General features: G+C 39.9%; 1 protein-coding gene across 5 annotated transcripts in view; it reads left to right on the forward strand.

Moving 5' to 3' along the window:
• Nucleotides 1–1,631: 1,631 nt before the first annotated feature.
• TRMU (tRNA mitochondrial 2-thiouridylase) overlaps nucleotides 1,632–24,465 on the forward strand; it is a 125,256-nt gene continuing 102,422 nt past the window's right edge. Inside the window, exons 1-5 of one of the 5 annotated variants that reach the window (XM_053716610.1) lie at nucleotides 1,632–1,649; nucleotides 4,656–4,821; nucleotides 6,591–6,697; nucleotides 9,264–9,386; nucleotides 23,379–23,551. In XM_053716610.1, coding sequence (XP_053572585.1) covers nucleotides 4,679–4,821; nucleotides 6,591–6,697; nucleotides 9,264–9,386; nucleotides 23,379–23,551 — 546 coding nt within the window. In that variant the 5' untranslated portion in view covers nucleotides 1,632–1,649; nucleotides 4,656–4,678. Of the gene's footprint in view, nucleotides 1,650–2,101; nucleotides 2,260–2,311; nucleotides 2,361–2,408; nucleotides 2,573–4,655; nucleotides 4,822–6,590; nucleotides 6,698–9,263; nucleotides 9,387–23,378; nucleotides 23,552–24,465 lie in introns of those variants that run through there. The other 4 variants (XM_053716606.1, XM_053716608.1, XM_053716607.1 and 1 more) reach the window with 4 other exon arrangements.

Here is a 24,465-nt window from a genome sequence, read left to right on the forward strand (position 1 = left end):
GGACACTTATGAGTTACACATGCTGCAGGGTAAAAAGGGAGGAACATGTATTGTGCCTCTTGACATCACATAAATAGTGCGGAGGAACAGCACCATACATGTTCCTCGCTGCATACCCTACAGCATGTGTAACTCATAAGTGTCCAGGAAAACATGCCGAGGTGGCAACCCTAGTTAAGGGTCCTGAGCATTGGATTTGAGTAACACTGAGATAGAGGGTAGCCTGTAAATGAGTCAGCACTTATTGGCTAAAATGCAAGTCTGTAAATAGCACTGAGAAATGGGGCTGTCTGCAGAGGCTTAAATACAGCTAATCACAAAGGTAAAAAGTGTATAAATTACGTGTTGGAACAATAAACATTTGCAAGTAGGCTGTCCCTTTAACAAAATCTGTCCCTGTACCACTGAACATTTTTAGGAAATACATTATGTGTTATTTATATACGGCCCTTAAAATGAAGGTCAATTTAGATGAATCGGTGCCCGGTTTTTAATAAACCTATTAAAAAAAAGGGCACTTTTATTCATCAAAATTGACATTTCACTCGTTTTCTTCAAAAACTTACCTTTTAATCCTGACAGCTGCTCCAGCGCTTCCCCCGGCCGTCGGAAGCCTCTTAATACATCAGAAATGACGAATCCAGCTTCCTCCAATCACGGTATCCCCCCGGGGGAATCATGGCCTGAGGCAACGACGTGATTGGAGGAAGCCGGATTCGTCATTTTGGACCAGCGTAGAGGGCTTGCGACAGGGGGGAGGAAGCGCTGCAGCGGCTGTCAGCATTAAAAGGTACGTTTTTGAAGAAAACGAGTGAAATGTCAATTTTGATGAATTAAAGTACCCTTGTTTTTAATAGGTTTATTAAAAAACGGGCACTGATTCATCTAAATTGACCTTCACTTTAAAGGGATACAAAACCTAAATGTTTTCTTTCATGATTCAGATAGAGCATGCAATTTTAAGCAACTTTCTAATTTACTCCTCTAATTAAATCTTCTTCGTTCCCTTGGTATCTTTATTTGAAAAAGCAGGAATGTAAGTTTACGAGCGGGCCCATCTTTGGTTCAGCACCTGGGTAGCGCTTGCTGATTGGTGGCTAAATGTAGCCACCAATCAGCAAGCTCTATCCAGGGTACTGAACCAAAAATGCGCCAGCTTCTATGCTTACATTCCTGATTTTTCAAATAAAGATACCAAGAGAATGAAGAAAAATTGTTAAAAGGAGTAAATTAGAAAGTTGCTTAAAATTGCATGCTCTATCTGAATCATTGTGTGCAGTATCCCTTTAAAGGATTCCAAAAGTTTGATTTTTTTCATATAATTAAATTATCGAAAATCAGATCTACATAACTTAACAATCATAACTTACCCACTTGGACTTGAAAACGTGCGTTATTAGCGTAATTAAAACATATATTTTATTTGCCAATAAACGTCATAGAAGCCAAACCCCTAACGGTGCCTGCAATGTAAATTTGGGTCTCCAATCACAAAGCGTGTTCGTGCATATCATTAAGGCATCATTGCGTCACCCTGCGCATGCATGACGTGTTGGAACGCTCGCGCATGCGCAGTACGGGGAAAATCGGCCATATTGAAAACGCAGGTTATCGTGAATGATTCAGTATTCAAACTACATGTTATAGCGGTGGGTTTGGAATTCAATACATTTTTGAAAGTGAATATTCAGTGAACGATAATAATCTGACACGCAAAGCCTATTACAAATATTGATATAAAAGATGTATATATCAAATTCAGAGAAGTGTTTGCAAGCGTTTAATGTCCCTTTAAGGCTTCTAACATTGATCTGCGGCCCCTACATGTTAGTAAATTTCCATCATTGACTGGATTAGATGAGCAGATGAGCTTTCTGGTCCTTCTGCTATAAAATGTGTTTCGTTATGGACTTCCTAGTCACATTTTTTTTATATCAAATATGACAAATTATTTGTAAAGTATACATAAATGTACAAGCAGATAAACATGACATTTGTTTAGTGTAAAAATACAGCGTTTTTAAATTTCCAGATGTATAGTAATGCACTGTGCTAGGAACATTTTGTTCGCTGCCAAGTTTCCTACGAGCTCAAGCCATGTTGCACCGCCCTGGGTGCTAGGCAGCTGGTGCTGTGCTAAGTGCTGTATCCGAGGATGCAGGCTGCACGGCGGGTCGTGTGTGCCATGTCTGGTGGAGTAGATAGTTCGGTGGCCGCTCTGCTCCTCCGGCGGCGAGGTGTGTGAGCGGTGAAATAAAAGTACTGACCCCCTCCTTCTCATATGGATTACTGTTCTTTCTACAGGGGTGAACTTGAGTGAAGTGACCTTTGGCTTATGACAGAATTCTCCAAAGCATTACGTGGAAGTCAAATAGTTAAATCTCTGCATGCTGACAGCAGAACATGAATCAAACAGCCAAACCCCAGTTATGTGCTAAATCTGCACACACCCCAGTACTTTCTCAGCACATTTATGATCCAATATTTTTCAGAAAAGTATCCAAAGCCAGCTGGAGAAATTGAAAACCCCATCCCTTTAATTATGAAGAGAAAATTGCGTACAATTTTACATGTGAATGTATTTTACTTATAGTTTAATATATGTCAAAGGATGTGGCTTTCACATCAGCTGCTGATAAAAGAGCTTTATTAAAAAAAACAACAACAAAACAGACACTTTACATTTGAGTTCTGTAGCAGGTTACTCTGTTATTTAACATAGTTTGCAGACCTGGCAGATTTGAAATGAGTCTATACTATATAGAAGCAAAGTGTTTGAGTCACTAATTAACTCCTACTGTATACATATAGTTTAAATTTACATTATAAACAAAAATACAAGTTTATATTTCATTATTGCAGATTATATTATTTTTTTGTGAAACCCAAGTGAGATGTTTTAACCCCTGCTAAGAGGTTAACAACCTAGGCAAGAGTCATTGAGTGCTGCCTCTTGGAAAGCATTGGTGTGCATCATCCAGTTTACTTTCCACAATTGTCCATCTGCAGTTGTTGATTGGTTAAACACATAGTGCCCTGGGGACTTGTCTTCTCTAAACAAATAAACATTATTTACATTTTTAGAATGCCCCTTTAGAATATGGTTTGTCTCCATCCAGTATTCTGAAATTGTAGGTGACCTCTTATCAGGATGGGCTGAGGTAAAGGGAAGATAATAGGTGAATCACAAGGAATCTTTAGCTTCTTGTCATGGTTATAAATTTTATGCTGTGTCGCTTTTCAACTGCTACTTTAAATAAATGTTAAGAAGCACCAGCACTAATGCAGATGTAAATCTCTCTTCTGCACAATAGATATTATAAATGTCTTTTAGTAATGCAAGAATAGTAATATGTTTATTGTGCAAACAAGTTTAAGAAATCATTTTGGTAGTGAGAAAGTTATAGTGCAAATTATTCATAAAGTACCTCCAGGGTAAAACAGATGCAGGTAGATCTTAAAGGGACACTAAAGTCAAAATTGAACTTTCATGATTCAGGCAGAACACACAATTCTAAACAACTTTCCAGTTTACTTCTATTATTTAAATGTGCACAAGCTTTTTATTTGTACACTTTCTGATGCCCACAGCTCCTACTGAGCATGTGCAAGAATTCACAGAATATACATATATGCATTTGTTGATTGGCTGATGGCTGTCACATGATGCAGTGGGAGGGGAAATAGAATTAACTTTAACATTTGTCAAAAAGAAATCTGCTAGTCATTTGAATTTCAAACTAAGTGCTTTTGCATTATCTTTATATTATGCATTTAGTGACTATATCAGTCTACTGTGTGTTGAGTGGTCGTTTAAGTCAGGAAATAAAATCTTTTAATTCAGATCACCAATTGTTACGTGGAGTTAAAAAAAAGCTTTGAGGTCTTTAAATAAATGCAGCACGTTATAATATTTAAAGGGACATACACATATATACTTGTGTGTTAGAACATGTTATTATTGCGTAATTGCTTGTAAGGAATTAAAGTCAGCTCCAGAGCAGCAGTGCACTAATGGGGCCTAGGGGAACGTGGTGAGCCAATGGCAAGAGGCATATGTGTGCAACCAACAATCACCAGCTAGCACTCAGTAGCGCATTGCTGCTTCTGAGCCTACCTAGGTATATTCTTCAACAAACTATACTAAGAGAACAAAGCAAATGAGATAGTACAAGTCAACTGGAAAGCTGTTTAAAATGTTATGCTCTGTCTGAATCACACAAAAAAATAAAAAATGAGTTTATGTCTCTTTCTTAAAGAGATATGAAGCAGAACTTTGAGATAGAATACACATTTTTAAACAACTTGTGCCAATGTACTTCTAATATCAAATGTGCTTATTTATCTTGGTATCCTTTGTTGAAGAAGCGGTACTGCCCTACTGGGAGGTAGCTGAACACATAAGTTGAGCCAATAACATTAGGCATATACGGTATGTGCAGCCACCAATGAGCAGCTAGCTCCCAGTAGGGCAATGCTGTTCCTGAGCCTACCTGGGTATGATTTTCAACAAAAGTATACAAAGAGGACAAACAAATTAGTCAATAAATATTGCAAAGTTGTTTAGCATTGCAAGCTCTATCACATAATATTTAGATGTTGCAGTATAATGTCTTGTTCATATTTGTATCTTTTTTTATTGTTGTTGAAAACAGGATACCAAGTCACAGGTGTGTTTATGACCAACTGGGATACTGTGGATGAACATGGAGTCTGCAATGCAGAGAAAGACTGTGAGGATGCTTACAGGGTCTGTCAGAAACTGGATATCCCATTTCACCAAGTTTCATATGTAAAAGAGTATTGGATGGACGTTTTTAGGTATAGTTATAAGATCTCTATGTAATTATTTCTCTTGTTGAAATAAGAATTCTAGCTACACCACGTTTGACTAGTTATTTGGATCATGCTTTAGGAACATCATGGTCAATTTACACAAATTAATTTATCACTGCCATACAGTGTTGCAAATTGAAGCTCCTTTTATTATCATTTATTATTATCATTTATTTGTATAGCGCCGCCAAATTCCGTAGCGCTCCTTTGTTAGTTATTTAATGGAATAGTCTACTCTAGATTATTTTTTTGTTTATAAAGCTAGATAATCCCTTTATTACCCATTCCCCAGTTTTGCATAACCAGCACTGTTATATTTATATACTTTTTACCTCTGTGATTACCTTGTATATAAGCCTCTGCAGACTGCCCCCTTATTTCAGTTCTTTTGACAGACTTGCATTTTAGCCAATCAGTACTGACTCATAAACAACTCCACAGGAGTGAGCTCAATGTTATATATATATATATATATATATATATATATATATATATATATGGATCACGTGGACTAGCAATGTCTAGCTCTAGAAAACTGTCAATATGCACTGAGATGAGAGGCGGCCTTCAAGGGCTTAGACATTAGCATCTGAGCCTACCTAGGTTTAGCTTTCAACAAAGAATACTAAGAGAACAATGCATTTTACTGATAAAAGTCAATTGGAAAGTTGTTTAAAATTGTATGCCCTATCTGATTCATGAAAGTTTAATTTTGACTAGACTGTTCCTTTAAAATATTAGATGAGGTTGAAAAAGACAGAAGTCCATCGAGTTCAACCTATACAAATCTTAATTTATCTACAATAAAAGCTCCAATTGATCTTAAATTAATCCCATTAAAAAGCGACCCATTTAACACCAGCAGTCATATCAATGAATTCTGTTTCTAGCCAGAAATGTATCTAAAACATTTTAACATGTATATAAGGTATTGGCATTTACTACCTCCTTAGGTAATGAGTAAGGGCATCACAGACCTGCTATTGCTCGATAGCACTGAGGGTCGGGTAACTAGCTAGCACTAATTAAAGGGCTACATAACCCTCTTTCTGTTATTCTCTAAAAAGTGCACATTCATTGTTCTTTTTTTTTTTTTAATACTTAAAAATATAGTGAAGGATAGAGTAATAATTACACAAATGTTGCAATGACATAGCTATGGTACATTTCTTCTGAACCTATGGCTACAAAGCAGTCAATAATTTTCTTTCAAAATTTCCTGTAATATTTAAACAGGCATTATAGAACATTTGAGAGTTCCAAGACATATTATTTTCTATTTTCTTGAATTGCTGACATTAAAAAGAAATAGCTGCTAACACATAAGTAACTATCAGTATGGATACAATGTGTTGGTATATTTTCATGATTGTCATTGATGTATTTATGTAGTGCTATAATGTGAATTATTTTCCAGAAGAGTTTATCTTAATAGGAAATTATACTGTAAAATGATACTATAAAACTATTCCCATATGTTCCATTACCCATTAGATTGTATTGAAATGTTTACAAATAGCTTACCTTTATTTTGTCATTAGAAATAGTCACCTATCGTGAACATTTCAGTATTGCTATAAAAAAACTATATAAACAAAAGGCTACAACAGAAATCAACCTCCCAGTGGGCTGGGTGAGAGAAAGCTCAGCACATTTGAAAGGGGGTTCTTGCTATTCATTTGAATTCAGTGAACTCTCATCGGCTGCACTACATCTGCTTTGACCATAAATGTTCTCTCTTTCTTCTTTTCTAGTTATTTCTTGAATGAATATGAAAAAGGAAGAACGCCAAACCCTGACATTTTATGCAACAAGCATATCAAATTTAATTATTTTCTCAACTATGCTTTAGATCATTTAGGTGCGTTGTTTTTGTTGTCATTGTTGTTACTTTGGGGAGGAATAACAATGTAACATTTATAAAAGTTGTAATCACCTTCCTATATGGGTTTTTATCAAATTATAGGTCCATTATAGTAAAAAAAAAAAAACTATTGACCCTTTAATGCTATGTGTTTAACCCCCACATATAGGTTAAACACTCAGTAGATGTACCACTCTAGACTTGCAAAGCACTGCTGATCACAAATGGAAACTGCCACTGATCCACTCATCAGTACTAGTCTCAAAGCAAGGGTCCTGAGCGGCACTTCTACTATGTGTTTAATCCATTTGCAGGGGTTAAACACATAGCATTAAAGGGTCGCTACACTTCAATAAAGGAAAATGAAGCAAATCTTATAATAGAAGTCAATTGGAGAGTCCTTTATGTATGTTCTGTCATAATGCATATAAAAGAGCAGTATTTAAAGATGTAGGCATTTTTTTGTACTATTGCGCAATCACAGAGAATTAACAGGAAGCACATATCAGCCAATGTACCTGATTTGGAAGTACACAACTGATACAGTTTTATTAGTTTCAATGTAAATTTAACCCCTTAAGAGCAAATGACGAGCACGTGTCCTCATGGGGGGCTTTTGAGATCATCGAGCCCCCTCAACCCCTGCACTTACTCTACATTCCTGTTGGTCTAGGGCTCCATCATTGCACGGGGTAACCAGGAAAGCCAGTATTGTCACCACTCACTCATGTGTTTGGTGACATCACCAAGCCCCAGAAACCCACCAGAAGTATTGGGAAATTAAAAAGAAAGAGACATAGAAATAAAAAAGAGAGAGCATGTGATATAATACTCACTGCTAAAGAGCGACACTTACTGACAACGGTGATCGGCCATTAGGCTGTGGAGGAGTTTAGAACCAGACACTCTGAGCTAATGATCGACACCAGACTGGAGACAAGTGAAGCGGTAGTAGCATGCATATGGTATCATTGTGGCCTCCTTATAGTAGGAGCACACAGTAAGAGCGCGCCATGCAAGAAGGGGAGATGGATATACACTCTGCTTAAATAAGCAGTGTTGAGCGTTCCCACTGCATGTAGCTGGATAAGGAGAAGAGCTGAGGTACAGTAACAATTTGCAGTTTACACCAAACAAATATGAATCTCCTGCCTCCATTGAGTTTGTAAGTAAGTCACAGAGCTAAACAACTGTTATGTAGCCCTACTATACTCCAGAGCGTGCCTTGCTGCATTAAAGTGATAAACTTTTAACTAATCAAATGCCATATATGTAATCTTTTCCATTAAAAAGTATATGTGTAGCCTTTGTTTGTTTTTAATCCATCTGTGAAAGGGTTAAATTAGTTCATATAGTAATGCTTCTATTGCAATGTTATGCCGGCCCACTTGGATGAACTCTTTTTTTCTTTTTTTTTTATGACAATTCCTGTGAACATCCAATCACCACGTGTGTCTTTTGACAATCTTGAAGTCCAGCCCCTTTAAATCCCTTAGAAAGCCTATGTAAAGAGTGGATAGGACTGCTCTATACAGCCCAGCCCAGCCAAAAGAGGAAACAGACAATACCAATTAGGATTATAAATCTTTTATTATAAAATATATATACACTAAAAAAAAAAAAAAAATTGTTTTTTCTTGCAAACTCGTATATTTTTCTTTGCATCTTTCTTATAGTCTGAAATTTACCATCACTTTAAATGCCGGAGGGATAAGACGATAAAGTTTGGGTAGAACTTTGTAGTTACCTGTTATGAATGCAAGGATCTGGAACTTTATCATGTGGTTGTTCCTTTATTGTAGTTTATGAAGTGTTGGAGATTGTGTTTTGCAAATTAATGAATGGTTATGCTGTAGTGCAGCTCATGCAGCGAGTAATACGTCACATGCTCTTTCTTCTTTGTTTCTGTGTGTCAAGCATCTCCAATCATGACTTATATAATATTTGTTTATATAATATATAAAAGGATGACATTTGTTGCCTATAATGGTTAAAAGTATAGTGAATCAATACTTCCTCACATTTTACCACACAATGTAACAGTCTAGTTACTCTCCTGGTTGATATATTTTTAAGTACATGGATTATATACATTGAAAATAAGCATGTGCAAAAAAAAAAATAATACTGAGTGATTAAGAGAAGAAAGCTTTTTATATTTATAGTAATATCATAGAAACATAAAGGTTCAATAACATTTTCAAAACTGTACACCTCAGGTGTATTTCATTCACAAAAATATATTCCATGCATTTATTATTCTAATAACAAAGATCTCAGTCTCGGTAATGTATTTGTAGTAATTTTGGCTGTAATCAGATAATCATGGGTCATTTCTATCAATATTAAAATATGTATATATATATATATAAAAAAGTCAGTTTATTAGTTGTGGTATGTTTCAGCATTGTCACTACCACTAGATGCTAGATGCTGTTTTCTTTGTAATACTAATGTCCAGCAAGTTACACTTACAAAAGATTTGCTTCTTGAGATATGTACTGTATATCATGTAGGGAAATAATGCACCGTTTTAATTTACTATTATTTATTGACCTACCAGGAGCTGATGCGATTGCCACTGGACATTACGCAAGAACATCACAAGAGGATGAAGAGGTATTTCAGCAAAGATATATCAGGAGTCGGCCAAGTCTCTTTAGGAACAGATTTGAAGTTAAAAACGGTAAGTTGTAGTTTATTAGCTTTTTTTTGTTTTGCTTAGTGCACAATAAAGCTTGCTTCATTAACCCTTTCGTGACAGGGTTAAAGTGTCTACATCGGAACACCTGTTCCGATGTAGACAAATTGAAACTACGCGATCGTGCATACGATCGCGAGATTTCAATTATTGGATCGCATCTGGGGGGCGTCCCTACAACCCTAGGAACGCCCTCCAGACCGCGATCAAGTCCTTGAAGCGCAGAAGGCTTCAGGACAGCCGTTTGATATGACGTTCTATTCCGTCATAACGGCTTTAAAGCCCAGTGTAAATATGACGGAATAGAACGGCATAACGGCGTTAAAAGGTTAATATACACATATAGTAAGCAAGATATTTTCCTTTAAAAAATAGAATGATATTTAAAGTCAGTATGTTAACTATAGATTAATTTTACATAATAATAAGGATCTTTAATAAAACTACCCTAAGACTGTTTACATTTACATTTGCAGTACAGCACCTTTGTTCAAGATTACATTTCTGTCTTTATTTTATTTTTCAGACACACACCTGTAAGTCCTTACACATTCTTAAGTTACTAGACTATACCGGTTGACAATGGCACTATCACAGGCTATCTCCCAATGATTTATATAAGTTATTATAATTTATGGTTTATTGTTCTCTATTTGGGAGTGGTGCTTTGCATCAGAAGTATGTTAGATTTGTTTATCGGAGCGGAGTCTCTGGCCGACTTGTTTTCTGTTCCGGGCTTAGTGCTGTTGCAAGGTTAAGAAGGAGAGTGTTTAGATCGGCTGGGGAATTCTCTGCTTTATTTGCAGAGTGTTTGTTGCAAAGTCAGGAAAGACACCTCAGTTAGGTTGAGGTGCAGAGGTCCTGTCTTGGTTATTTTTCTAGCTGAAAGTTTTTTAGCGTGAGGGTCACAGCTGGCTCTCTTTGCTTATTTTTTTCTCGCTCTATGTTTCTTAAAGTGACAGTATCAACTTTAATTTATAAAAAAAATTTTTTGGACATGGATCAAGACTCTGTGTCTTTTGATAATTGTCTGTTATGCTTTAAAGAACAAATTGTTTTGCCTATGCAATTCTGTGCTGCTGTCACGCCGCACCGTTCTAGCTGTTGCTAGGGGCGCGGCGTCTCCTTCCCTGCTCGTTGCCAGGGGCTGTGTCGGGTCCGGAGACGTATGGTGCTGACGTCATAGCCGCACGCTCCTCTCTGGTCCTGACGCCTAGGCGCAAATCCTGCGCCTATTTGAATTCCTTCCTTACGATCTATCACTGCCCAAGTATAGGTGTTACTTTGTGTACTCCTGGGAGTGATAGATGGTTTTTTTGTATTGCCTTGCTGTGTATGAACCCAGCCTGTCTGACTACTCTGCCGCCTGCTATACCCCTGAACTGCTGGATCAATACGCTGCTGCTGAACTCTGCCTGTCTTACTACTCTACCTGTTTAACCCCTAAATTCCTGGACTGATATACTGCTACTGAACCCTGCCTGTCTGACTACTCTGCTTCTTAACCCCTGTTATTCTGGATTGCCTTTTTGTTGCCGAACCCTGCCTGCCTGACCATTCTAGTGGTGTGCCCTTGGACTGCTTTATCGTTGCCAAACCCTGCCTGCCTAACCATTCTAGGGGTTTGTCCTTGGACTGCTTTACTGTTGCTGAATCCTGCCTGTCTGACCATTCCAGTGATTTGCCTTGCCCTGTTTTGCCGTTGCCACTGGGGACTGTCCTGCCTGTGGTAAGTGCAACTCTTCTCATCTTACTAACTTTCTCTGCTCTGGGATATTCCCTATCATTCTGGCTCGACGCCGATGAAAAACAAGACTACTGGCCGAGTTCGGTCTGATAGAGGGGTTTCCCACGAGCATTACAGCTGCATGCTTAGCTAGAACGCTTGAATTTAAAGATAAGTTGTTGCCCTCTGAGCCCAATAAAGTCTCTCAGGATGATGCTGTTCAGGCAATGCCACAGCTTTCTCCTCAAATGTCCCAAGCTTCATTGGTGTCGCATACAGTGTCCTGCAGCTCCTCTCAGCCTCCTGGAGGAGTTTATTTGCCTGCAGATTTTGCTACTCAGATATCTTCTGCGGTATCTGCGGCATTATCTGCTTTTCCTGTTTTAGGGAAACGCAAGAGGAAGACTAAGCATTTATCAGATGCTAAGGTGTCTCAGCTGCTAATACGCAGGTTGTCTTTCCTTATAAGTCTGATGGGGAGGATACCTCGGTAGCTTCTGAGGGTGATATCTCAGATTCAGACAGTGTAACTTCAGATTTAAGCTTGAACACCTTCGTGTCCTGTTGAAGGAGGTATTGACTACTTTGGACGACTGATTCTTCTGTTGTTGTCAACCCTAAGAAATCTAGTAAACTTAATAAATACTATGATATTCCTTCCTCAGTGGAAGTGTTTCCTTCTCCTGACCGTGTTACGGAGATTATTTCACAGGAATGGGAGAAGCCAGGGACTCCTTTTTTCCCTTCTATTTTTAAAAAGATGTTTCCTATTGCTGATTCTATTAAGGATTTATGGTGCACGGTTCGTAAAGTAGAAGGAGCTATTTCTACTTTGGCTAAGAGAACTATGATCCCTATAGAGGATAGTTGTTCTTTTAAGGATCCCATGGACAAGAAGTTGGAGGCTTATTTAAAAAAAATGTATGTTCACCAGGGTCTTCAATGGCAACCTGCAGTTTGTATTGCCACTGTAACAAGTGCAGCATCTTATTGGTGCTATGCCTTGTCTGACTCTAATTTAGAAGAGTCTCTATTAGAAGAAATCCAGGATAGGATTAAGGCTTTCAAATTAGCCAATTACTTTATTTCTGATGCTAACATCATTCAAGATATCAGACTAGGAGCCAAAATGTCTGGTTTCACTGTCTTAGCCCGCAGGACTTTGTGGCTTAAATCTTGGTCGGCTGTTACCTCTAAGTCTAAGCTTTTGGTGCTTCCTTATAAGGCTAAGACTTGTTTGGACCTGGACTAGCAGAAATTATTTCTGAAATTACGAATGGAAAGGGGTCTTTTCTTCCTCAAGATAAGAAGATTAGACCTAAGGGGCGTCAAAGTAATTTTCGTTCCTTTCATAACTTCAGAGGTCAAAAGTCTTCTTCTTCCAAGCAGGAACAGTTCAAGCCTTATTGGAAATCCAATCAGTCTTGGAACAAGGGGAAGCAGTCTAAGAAGCCCATAGCTGATTCTAAGTCAGCATGAAGGCTCTGCCCCCAGTCCGGGATCAGATCGAGTGGGGGGCAGACGTTCCCTGTTTTGTCAAGCCTGGATATGAGATGTCCCAGATCCTTGGGCTGTGGACATAGTATCTCAGGGTTATAAGATAGAATTCAAATCCTTTCTTCCCATGGGCAGGTTCCACCTTTCAAGTATCTGTAGATCAGGTAAAAAGAGAGGCATTCTTGAACTATGTTCAGGACCTTTTTTACCTGGGAGTGATTGTTCCAGTTCCAATAAGGGAACAGGGTCTATGGTTTTATTCAAACCTGTTTGTGGTTCCCAAAAAAGAGGGAACTTTTCGACCTATTTTTGATCTAAAGTGTCTCAACAAGTTTCTCAGGGTACCATCTTTCAAAATGGAAACTATTCGTTCCATTCTTCCTCTGGTTCAAGAGGGTCAGTTCATGACGACCATAGATTTGAAGGATGCGTATCTTCATGTTCCCATCCACAGGGATCATCACAAATTCCTGAGATTTGCTTTTCTGGACAAACACTTTCAGTTTGTGTCTCTTCCATTTGGCCTTGCCACAACTCTCATAATTTTCTCAAAGATTCTGGGGGCTCTTTTGGCAGTGATCAGGTCTCAGGGAATTGCAGTAGCGTCCTACCTGGATGACATTTTGGTTCAGGCGCCATCTTTTTAACAAGCAAACTCTCATACAGAGATCTTGTTATCTTTTCTATGTGTCCACAGTTGGAAAGTGAATCTGGAAAAGAGTTCCCTTGTTCCAGCTACAACGGTGGTTTTCTTAGGGACCATTATAGATTCCCTATCTATGAAGATTTTTCTGACAGAGGTCAGAAAATCCAAAATTCTTGCCTCTCTCTTCAGTCTACTGTTTGGCCATCAGTAGCTCAATGTATGGAGGTTATTGGTCTGATGGTCGCTTCCATGGACATCATTCCCTTTGCTCAATTCCATTTGAGAGCTCTGCAGTTATGCATGCTCAGACAATGGAACGGAAATCATTTGGATCTGTCTCAGAGGATAGTTCTAGATCAGTCGACAAGAGATTCTCTCGTGGTGGTTCTCTCAGTAGCATCTGTCTCAGGGCACATGCTTTCAGGAAACTTCTTGGGTGATTGTGACCACGGACACCAGTCTGCTAGGCTGGGGAGCAGTCTGGGACTCGTTAAGGGCGCAGGGTCTATGGACTCAGGAGGAGTCTGCTCTCCCCATAAACATCTTGGAGTTGAGAGCGATTTTTAATGCTTTGATGGTTTAGCCTCAGTTGTCTTTAGCCCCGTTTATCAGATTCCAGTCGGACAACATCACCTCAGTGGCTTACATCAACCACCAGGGAGTGACCTGGAGTTCCTTAGCCATGAAGGAGGTAGCTCGGATTATTCAGTGGGCGGAAGTTCACAATTGTTGCCTATCTGCTATCCACATTCCAGGAGTGGACAATTGAGAGGCAGATTTTCTGAGCTGACAGACATCCTCAGGTGGGGGGTGCCGGAGTTGGATCTGATGGCGTCTCGGCAGAATGCGAAACTTCCAAGGTACGGTTCAAGGTCAAGAGATCCGCAGGGCGCTCTGATAGATGCTCTGGCGGTTCCTTTGGTTTAGGGTCTAGCATATCTGTTTCCTCTGTTTGCGCTCCTTCCACAAGTCATTGCTCATATCAAACAGGAGAGAGCATCAGTTATTCTAATAGCTCCTGCGTGGCCTCGCAGGATCTGGTATACAGACCTAGTGAAAATGTAATCTCTGCCACCTTGGAGGTTACCTCTGAGGAAGGACCTTCTAGTTCAGGGTCCTTTCCTTCATCCAAATCTTGCTTCTCTGAAGTTGACTGCTTGGAGATTGAACGCTTAGTTCTGGCTAAGCGTGGGTTTTCGGAGTCGGTCATTGAGACCATGTTGCAGGCTGGCAAGTCTGTAACTCATAAGATTCACCATAAGGTATGACGTAAATACCTTCATTGTTGTGATTCAAAGGGTTTCTCTTGGAGTGGGGTCAAGATTCCTAGAATTGATCTTTTCTGCAGGATGGTCTAGACTAGAAAGGTTTGTCAGTCAGTTCTCTGAAGGGTCAGATTTCTGCTTTATCTATTCTGCTTCATAAGTGTCTGGCTGGTGTGCCAGATGTTCGTTCTTTTTGTCAGGCCTTGGTCAGAATCAGGCCTGTGTTAAAACCTGTTACTCCTCCTTGGAGCCTTAACCTTGTTCTTAAGGTTTTGCAGCAGGCTCCATTTGAGCCTATGCATTCCATAGATATTAAGTTATCTTGGAAGGTTTTGTTTCTTGTTGCAATCTCTTCTGCTCGGAGAGTTTCTAAACTCTCGGCTTTGCAGTGTGATTCACCTTACCTTATTTTTCATGCGGATAAGGCGGTTCTTTGTACTAAATTAGGTTTTTCTTTTGTAAGATGTATCGAGTCCACGGATTCATCCATACTTGTGGGATATTCTCCTTCCTAACAGGAAGTGGCAAAGAGAGCACCCACAGCAGAGCTGTCTATATAGCTCCTCCCTTAGCTCCGCCCCCCAGTCATTCTCTTTGCCTGCTTAACTGCTAGGAAGGGTAAAGTGAGTGTGGTGACAAAAATGTTAGTTTTTATTTTCTCAAGCAAAAGTTTGTTATTTTAAATGGTACCGGTGTGTACTATTTACTCTCTGGCAGAAAAGGGATGAAGATTTCTGCAAGGAGGATGATGATCTTAGCACTTTGTAACTAAGATCCACTGCTGTTCTCACAAGGGCTGAAGAGTACAGGAAAACTTCAGTTGGGGGAACGGTTTGCAGGCTAAACTGCATTGAGGTATGTTCAGTCTATTTTTTTCTAGACAGACTGTGTTATTTCTAGAAAAGGCTGGCAATATCCCCATGAGGGAAAGGTAAGCTGTATTCAGAAAAAGAGGAATCCAAGCTTGCATAAAGGGCTCATTAGTTACTGGGATGACACTGATAGGAAAAAATGTTTTGGTTTTATTGCAAATATAACGTTTTTTGAGGGACTTTAAGAGGTCATTGTGGCTTGTTTAAGGGTTATTAACCCACATGGCTAGTTTAAGAAACACTCTGTTGTGTTTCTTTTAGGCCCCATAACATTGGGTGAGGTGGGAGGGGCCTATTTTCGCGCCTCAGTTGCACAGTTTCTTTTCCTCAGAAACATCCAGATACTTCTCCAGAGGTTCCTACTGTGTTTGAGGTCTGCAAATAGGTTTTTTTCCCCACAAATCGTTCCTAAAGGGCAGGTAGGCGCCACAGCAGAGCTGTGGCAAGGTGCTGAACGTTTTTTTTACCGGTTTTGACATTTTGTCAATCCGGTTTTTACATTAAGGGGTTAATTGTTTATTTGCATAGTTGTGCAAAGTTACTAAGGCTTTATGATGCTACTGTAAAAATCTCGTTTTGTTTACTGCTTTTTTACACTGTTTTGCAGAGTTTGTGCAGCTTTTTTTCTCTTAAAGGCACAGTACCGTTTTTTTCTAAGTGTTATTTACTTTGATTAAAGTGTTTTCCAAGCTTGCTTGTTACATTACTAGCCTGTTTAACATGTCTGACGCCAAGGAAAATCTTTGTTCAATGTGTTTAGAAGCCATTGTGGAACCCCCTCTTAGAATGTGTCCCACTTGCACTGATATGTCTATAAATTATAAAGAGCATATTTTAGCACTTACAAATATTGCAATAGATGATTCTAAGACAGAAGGAAATGAGGGTTTAACATCTAGCTCTCCCCAAGTGTCACAACAAGTAACGCCCGCACAAGTGACGCCAAGTACCTCTAGTGCGTCGAATTCATTTACTTTACAAGACATGGCCACAGTTATGAATAAAACCCTCACAGAGGTTTTCTCTAAACTGGCTGGTTTACAAGGAAAGCGTGACAGCTCTAGGTTAAGAACAAATGCTGAGCCGTCTGACGCTTTAGTAGCCGTATTCCGATATACCCTCACAATGTTCTGAAGTAGGGGTAAGGGATTTGTTATCTGAGGGAGAAATTTCTGATTCAGGAAAGACGCTCCCTCAGACAGATTCTGATATGACGGCCTTTAAATTTAAGCTTGAACACCTCCGCTTATTGCTCAGGGAGGTATTAGCGACTCTAGATGATTGTGACCCTATAGTGGTCCCAGAGAAATTGTGTAAAATGGACAAATACTTAGAGGTTCCTGTTTACACTGATGTTTTTCCAGTCCCTAAGAGGATTGTGAATATTGTTACTAAGGAGTGGGATAGACCAGGTATTCCGTTCGCTCCCCCTCCTGTTTTTAAGAAAATGTTTCCCATATCTGACACCATGCGGGACTTGTGGCAGACAGTTCCTAAGGTGGAGGGAGCTATTTCTACTCTGGCTAAGCGCACAACTATTCCTATCGAAGACAGTTGTGCTTTCAAAGATCCTATGGATAAAAAATTAGAGGGTCTCCTGAAGAAAATTTTTGTTCATCAAGGTTTTCTTCTCCAACCTATTGCGTGCATTGTTCCTGTAACTACTGCAGCTGCTTTCTGGTTCGAGGCTCTAGAAGAGGCTCTTCAGATGGAGACTCCATTAGAGGATATTATGGACAGAATTAAGGCCCTTAAGTTGGCTAATTCTTTCATTACAGATGCCGCTTTCCAACTGGCTAAATTAGCGGCAAAGAATTCAGGTTTTGCCATTTTAGCACGCAGGGCGTTATGGCTTAAGTCCTGGTCTGCTGATGTGTCATCAAAATCTAAACTTTTGAACATCCCTTTCAAAGGAAAGATCCTATTCGGGCCTGAACTGAAAGAGATTATTTCAGACATCACTGGAGGGAAAGGCCACGCCCTCCCTCAAGATAAAACAAATAAAATGAGGACCAATCAAAGTCCCGCTTCAGCTTCCCCTGCTGCAAAGCAAGAGGGGAATTTTGCCCAATCCAAGTCAGTCTGGAGACCTAACCAGGCTTGGAACAAAGGTAAACAGGCCAAGAAGCCTGCTGCTGCCTCCAAGACAGCATGAAGGGGTAGCCCCCGATCCGGGACCGGATCTAGTAGGGGGCAGACTCTCTCTCTTTCGCTCAGGCTTGGGCAAGAGATGTTCACGATTCCTGGGCTTTAGAAATTGTGTCCCAGGGATATCTTCTGGACTTCAAAGACTCCCCCCCAAGGGGGAGATTTCACGTTTCTCAATTGTCTGCAAACCAGACAAAGAGAGAGGCGTTCTTACGCTGTGTAGAAGACCTACATACCATGGGAGTGATCCGCCCAGTTCCAAAAGCGGAACCTGGGCTAGGTTTTTACTCAAACCTGTTTGTGGTTCCCAAAAAAGAGGGAACTTTCAGACCAATCTTGGATCTCAAAATTCTAAACAAGTTCCTCGGAGTACCATCATTCAAGATGGAGACTATTCAGAATTTTCACAAAGGTGCTAGGGTCCCTTTTGGCGGTTCTAAGACCGCGGGGCATAGCAGTGGCGCCTTATCTAGACAACATCTTGATTCAGGCGTCGACTTTCCAGCTAGCCAAGTCTCACACGGACATCGTGTTGGCTTTTCTGAGATCTCACGGGTGGAAGGTGAACATAAAAAAAGAGTTCTCTCTTCCCTCTCACAAGAGTTTCCTTCCTAGGGACTCTGATAGACTCGGTAGAAATGAAAATATTTCTGACGGAGGACAGAAAATCAAAACTCTTAACCACTCGCCGAGCTCTTCATTCCATTCCTCAGCCATCAGTGGCTCAGTGTATGGAGGTAATTGGACTCATGGTAGCGGCAATGGACATAGTTCCTTTTGCCCGTCTACACCTCAGACTACTGCAACTATGCATGTTCAAACAGTGGAATGGGGATTATGCAGATTTATCTCCCACACTGCATTTGGACCAGGAAACCAGAGACTCTCTTCTCTGGTGGTTGTCTCAGGACCACCTGTCTCAGGGAATGTGTTTCCGCAGGCCAGAGTGGCTCATAGTAACGACAGATGCCAGCCTGCTAGGCTGGGGTGCTGTCTGGAACTCCCTGAAAGCTCAGGGCTTATGGTCTTGGGAGGAAACTTTACTCCCGATAAACATTCTAGAACTGAGAGCGATATTCAATGCGCTTCAGGCGTGGCCTCAGCTAGCTGCGGCCAAATTCATCAGACAACATCACAACATCACGACTGTAGCTTATATCAATCATCAAGGAGGAACACGGAGTTTTCTAGCGATGATGGAGGTAACCAAAATAATCCGATGGGCAGAGGATCACTCTTGCCATCTCTCAGCAATCCATATCCCAGGGGTAGAGAACTGGGAGGCGGATTTCCTAAGTTCCTAAGTCGTCAGACTTTTCATCCGGGGGAGTGGGAGCTCCATCCGGAGGTATGTGCCCAGCTGACTCAGCTTTGGGGCACACCAGAATTGGATCTGATGGCGTCTCGTCAGAATGCCAAACTTCCTTGTTACGGGTCCAGGTCCCGGGATCCCCAGGCGGTACTGATAGATGCTCTAGCAGTGCCCTGGTCCTTCAATCTAGCCTATGTATTTCCACCGTTTCCTCTCCTCCCACTTCTGGTTGCCAGAATAAAGCAGGAGAGAGTTTTGGTGATTCTGATATCACCTGCGTGGCCACACAGGACTTGGTATGCAGACCTAGTGGACATGCCATCGGTTCCACTGTGGACTCTGCCAATGAGGCAGGACCTTCTAATCCAAGGTCCATTCATGCATCCAAATCTAATTTCTCTGCGTCTAACTGCTTGGAGATTGAATGCCTGATTCTATCAAAGCGTGGTTTCTCTGAGTCGGTCATTGATACCCTGATTCAAGCTAGAAATCTGTCACCAGGAAGATCTATCATAAGATTTGGCGCAAATATTTTTATTGGTGTGAATCCATGGGTTACTCATGGAGTAAGATTAGGATTCCTAGAATATTGTCCTTTCTCCAAGAAGGATTGGAGAAGGGATTATCAGCTAGTTCCTTAAAAGGACAAATATCTGCTTTGTCTATTCTTTTACACAAACGTCTGGCAGATGTCCCAGACGTTCAAGCGTTTAGTCAGGCCTTGGTCAGGATCAAGCCTGTATTTAAACCTGTTGCTCCGCCATGGAGCCTAAACTTAGTTCTTAAAGTTCTTCAAGGGGTTCCGTTTGAACCTATGCATTCCATAGATATTAAGCTTCTATCTTGGAAAGTTTTGTTTTTAGTAGCTATCTCTTCGGCTCGAAGAGCTTCTGAGTTATCTGCTTTACAGTGTGACTCACCTTACCTTGTTTTCCATGCAGATAAGGTGGTTTTGCGTACCAAACCTGGGTTTCTTCCTAAGGTTGTTTCTAATAGGAATATCAATCAGGAGATTGTTGTTCCTTCTCTGTGTCCTAATCCTTCATCAAAGAAGGAACGTCTGTTGCACAATCTTGATGTGGTTCGTGCTTTAAAGTTCTACTTACAAGCAACTAAAGATTTCCGTCAAAATCTTCATTGTTGTTTATTCTGGTAAACGGAGAGGTCAAAAGGCTACGGCTACCTCTCTTTCCTTTTGGCTGAAAAGCATCATCCGTTTGGCTTATGTGACTGCTGGCCAGCATCCTCCTGAAAGAATTACTGCTCATTCTACTAGATCAGTGGCTTCCACATGGGCTTTTAAAAATGAGGCTTCTGTTGAACGGATTTGTAAGGCGGCGACTTGGTCTTCGCTTCATACTTTTTCCAAATTTTCCAAATTCGATACTTTTGCTTCTTCGGAGGCTATTTTTGGGAGAAAGGTTCTACAAGCAGTGGTGCCTTCCGTTTAGGGTACCTGTCTTGTCCCTCCCTTTATCCATGTCCTAAAGCTTTGGTATTGGTATCCCACAAGTATGGATGAATCCGTGGACTCGATACATCTTACAAGAGAAAACAGAATTTATGCATACCTGATAAATTTCTTTCTCTTGTGATGTATCGAGTCCACAGTCCGCCCTGTCTGTTTAAGACTGGTAGTATATTTTTATTTAAAAAATTTCAGTCACCTCTGCACCCTATAGTTTCTCCTTTTTCTTCCTAGCCTTCGGTCGAATGACTGGGGGGGCGGAGCTAAGGGAGGAGCTATATAGACAGCTCTGCTGTGGGTGCTCTCTTTGCCACTTCCTGTTAGGAAGGAGAATATCCCACAAGTATGGATGAATCCGTGGACTCGATACATCACAAGAGAAAGAAATTTATCAGGTAAGCATAAATTCTGTTTTTCCCTAAGGTGGCTTCGGTTAGGAATATTAATCAGGAGATTGTTGTTCCTTCTCTTTGTCCCAATCCTTCTTCTCATAAGGAACGTTTGTTGCGCAACTTGGATGTTGTGCGTGCTCTAAAATTCTATCTTCAGGCGACTAAGGATTTTCGCCAATCTTCTGCCTTCTTTGTTTTTCTGGTAAGCGCAAGGGTCCAGAAGGCTTCTGTTACTTCTCTTTCCTTCTGGTTGAGAAGTATAATTCGTTTTGCTTATGAGACTGCTGGTCAGAAGCCTCCTGAGAAAATGACGGCTTATTCCACTAGGGCTGTCTCCTCTTCTTGGGCCTTCAAGAATGAAGCTCCTGTGAAGCAGATTTGCAAGGCTAAAACTTGGTCTTCTTTGCATACTTTTTCCAAATTTTACAGCTTTGATACTTTCGCCTCGGCTGAGGCTGCTTTTGGGTGAAAGGTACTTTAAGCAGTGGTGCCTTCTGTTTAGGTCTGCCTGTCTTGTTCTCCCTCCCTGTTCATTCTGTGGCCTCTAGCTTGGGTATTGGTTCCCACTAGAAATTGAATGACGTTGTGGACTCTCCATATCTTAGGAGAGAAACAAAATGTATGCTTACCTCATAAATTTCTTTCCGGATATGGAGAGTTCACAACCCCTCCCTTATTTCAGATAGTTTTGTTTTTGACTAAACCTCAGGCACCTCTGCACCTTTGTGTTATTCCTTTTTACATTTCCTTTTTGGTCGAATGACTGGGGATTATGGACAGGGGAGTGGCATTTAACAGCTTTGCTGTGGTGCTCTTTGTCTCCTCCTGCTGGCCAGGAGTGATATTCCCACTAGTAACTGAATGACGTTGTGGGCTCTCCATATCCGGAAAGAAAGAAATTTACCAGGTAAGCATACATTGTGTTAGTTCTAATGACCAAATAAAGGTAAAGGAGCTATTTGCAAACAATTTAAAACATTCTAGCAGGTAAATGTAATTATTGTCTATGAATAAGGCCTGACGGCCGAAACGCGTTAGCTTGCGCCCTGCTGTAATTACGCTTTTTTATCTCATGTTTTTCCAATAAAGAATCTTTTTGATTTTTAAGTGCTTTGAATGACTCGCTGGATTTCTTTTGCTTTTGAAATGTAATCATTGTCAACATATTGAAGAGTAGAAAGTTTTTTTATATTACAGCGTTCCTTTACAAAGAATTGATTGCATTGTTGTTAGAAAAAAATTCCATTGCTTTGTAGTTCTGGGACCCTTGAGCATTTTTCTTATCTTTACTGTGGCCAGTTAGAGACAGATATTAATAAACTCATGTATATAACAAGAAAGCACTGTGCTGCATGTAGGGTTGTGAATTCCATAGAATGCACTGCAGCCTCCCTGGGAACAGTGAGAAAACTACTTGTTTTCCGACTGAAATTACGGGAAAAGCTAGCAAAATAAGTAGTCATAGCTGTTTTACTGTGCAAAATTAGACATTTTATGGGGCATTACATTTTCAGTTAAAGAAACATAAAAGACAAAATTAAACTTTCAGAATTCAGATAGAGTATGGCATTTTAATATACTTTACAATTTACTTATATTATCAAATGTGCTTCATTTTCATTGTATTCTTTGTTGAGAAGCATAGCTAGGTAGGCTGCGGAGCAGCTACTGCTGGGAGCTAGCTGATGACCGCTTGCTATGCACATATGACTCTTGTCATTGGCTCACCATATGTGCTCATCTAGTTCCCAGTAGTTCGTGGCTGCTCTTGAAATCAATTTTTAACAAAGAAATAAAGCTAATTTAATGATAAAAGTAAATTAAAGTGTCCTAAAATTACATGCTCAATCTGAATCATAAAAGCTTAAAGGGACAGTCTATATCACAATTTTTATTGTTTAAAAAGATAGATAATCCCTTTATTACCCATTCCCCAGTTTTTCAGAACTCCACAGTTATATTAATACTTTTTACCTCTGTGATTACCTTGTATCTAAGCCTCTGCAGACTGCCCCCTTATTTCATCTCTTTTGACAGACTTGCATATTAGCCAATCAGTCTTGACTCATAAATAACTCCATGGGAGTGAGCACAATGTTATCTCTATGACACACATGAACTAGCAGTGTCTAACTGTGAAAAACTATCAAAATGCACTGAGATTAGAGGCAGTTCAAGGGCTTAGAAAATAGCATATGGCCTACCTAGGTTTAGATTTCCTCAAAGAATACCAAGAGAACAAAGCAAAGTTGATAATACAATTAAATTGGAAAGTTGTTTAAAATGACATGCCCTATCTGAATCATGTAAGTTTAATGTTGACTAGACTGTCTCTTTAATACCTACTTTCATGCTCCTTAGTCTTTTTATCAGTAATAAGATTTTGTATGTACAGTATTTGGTATTGAAAGAAGAAATGAAAGAAACCAATATAGGTTAGTTTGAATTCATTTTTTATTGAATACCGTTAGTAGTGGGCCTTTGGTTCTAACCACTTGCAGCATTTGTGGATTTATTTTTACCAAACAGATTCTTTACAAGAAACGTTTCCATTTTTGCGTTACAATATTTCCCCTTTACACATATATTCTGTAATACTACTCTAAGGCTCTCTCATCTGCCAGTAACTGTTTGCATACTTTACCTTATAGATGTTAAGCTTCTTCAAGCAGCCGATCGTTTTAAAGACCAGACCTTCTTCCTTAGTCAGATTTCCCAGAATGCACTACGTAAATCATTGTTTCCGCTTGGAGGGTTAACTAAAGAATTTGTAAAAAAGATGGCTGCTGAAGCTGGATTTCATCATGTCTTAAAGAGGAAAGAGGTATGAGCAAAACATCTTCAGATGCATGTGAGTTAAACAAATCTGTTATATGAGGCCACCAAATTAACAAGTCTAAACAAATACTATTGTACAAGTCTACCTTATCGCTTCTGAGTTACTGAAAAGTTTAAGTAGTTACTATTCTTTTGTTAAAAGTTTGAAAAATAAAAACAAAATATATAAATATGTTAGTGTATTGAACAGACATAAAAACATTTTCCAGGAATGAGCAAAAATGCTTCTAGTTAAAGTTATTTCCTGTTTTAGTGGCATATGTACACATGCTGATGCACCCTGTACCCCTGGATTCAAACATTGCACTTGTTTAAAGATCCAGTGGTTGTTTGTATGACACAAACTGAGTCATCTCTAGCAAGATGTGCAACACTGCGGGTTCTTTGAGCAGGTGCCATGTTTAAATGCGGATGTGGTGGGTATGCCAACATATGTGTTTAATTCCCTAAAAACATTATGTCTTGCTGATATGTGTGTACTCAAATAGCTTATATTCCATTTATATTATTATATATATTCCACATTTATTATTACAAAATTACCAATAAAAGATGGAACCACCAGAGCGCTGTGCATGTGTTTTATTCTGTCTAACATGTAAATGGTTGCATGTTCCCATCCGCCAGCCTCTAGTGTCTGTGTATATATATATATATATATATATATCTCCAGGGACGGGACTACTATTGGTGCAGCAGGTGCAATGGCATCATGGCCCAAAGCAGCCAGTCTATACATAGACATGTACAGAATGTGTACAATACTAATGCAGGGGAGCCTTGTTCAGGGGGCCCCCAAAAAAAATTGCACCAGGGCCCTCTCTTGAGTGGGTCCGCTACAGTATAGCTCATCAAGAAGTAGATTTGTGAGGTTGTTCTGAGGATGAATATTTCAGTATT

This window comes from Bombina bombina, chromosome 6 (genome assembly GCF_027579735.1).
Source record: "Bombina bombina isolate aBomBom1 chromosome 6, aBomBom1.pri, whole genome shotgun sequence".
Lineage (NCBI taxonomy): Eukaryota > Metazoa > Chordata > Amphibia > Anura > Bombinatoridae > Bombina > Bombina bombina.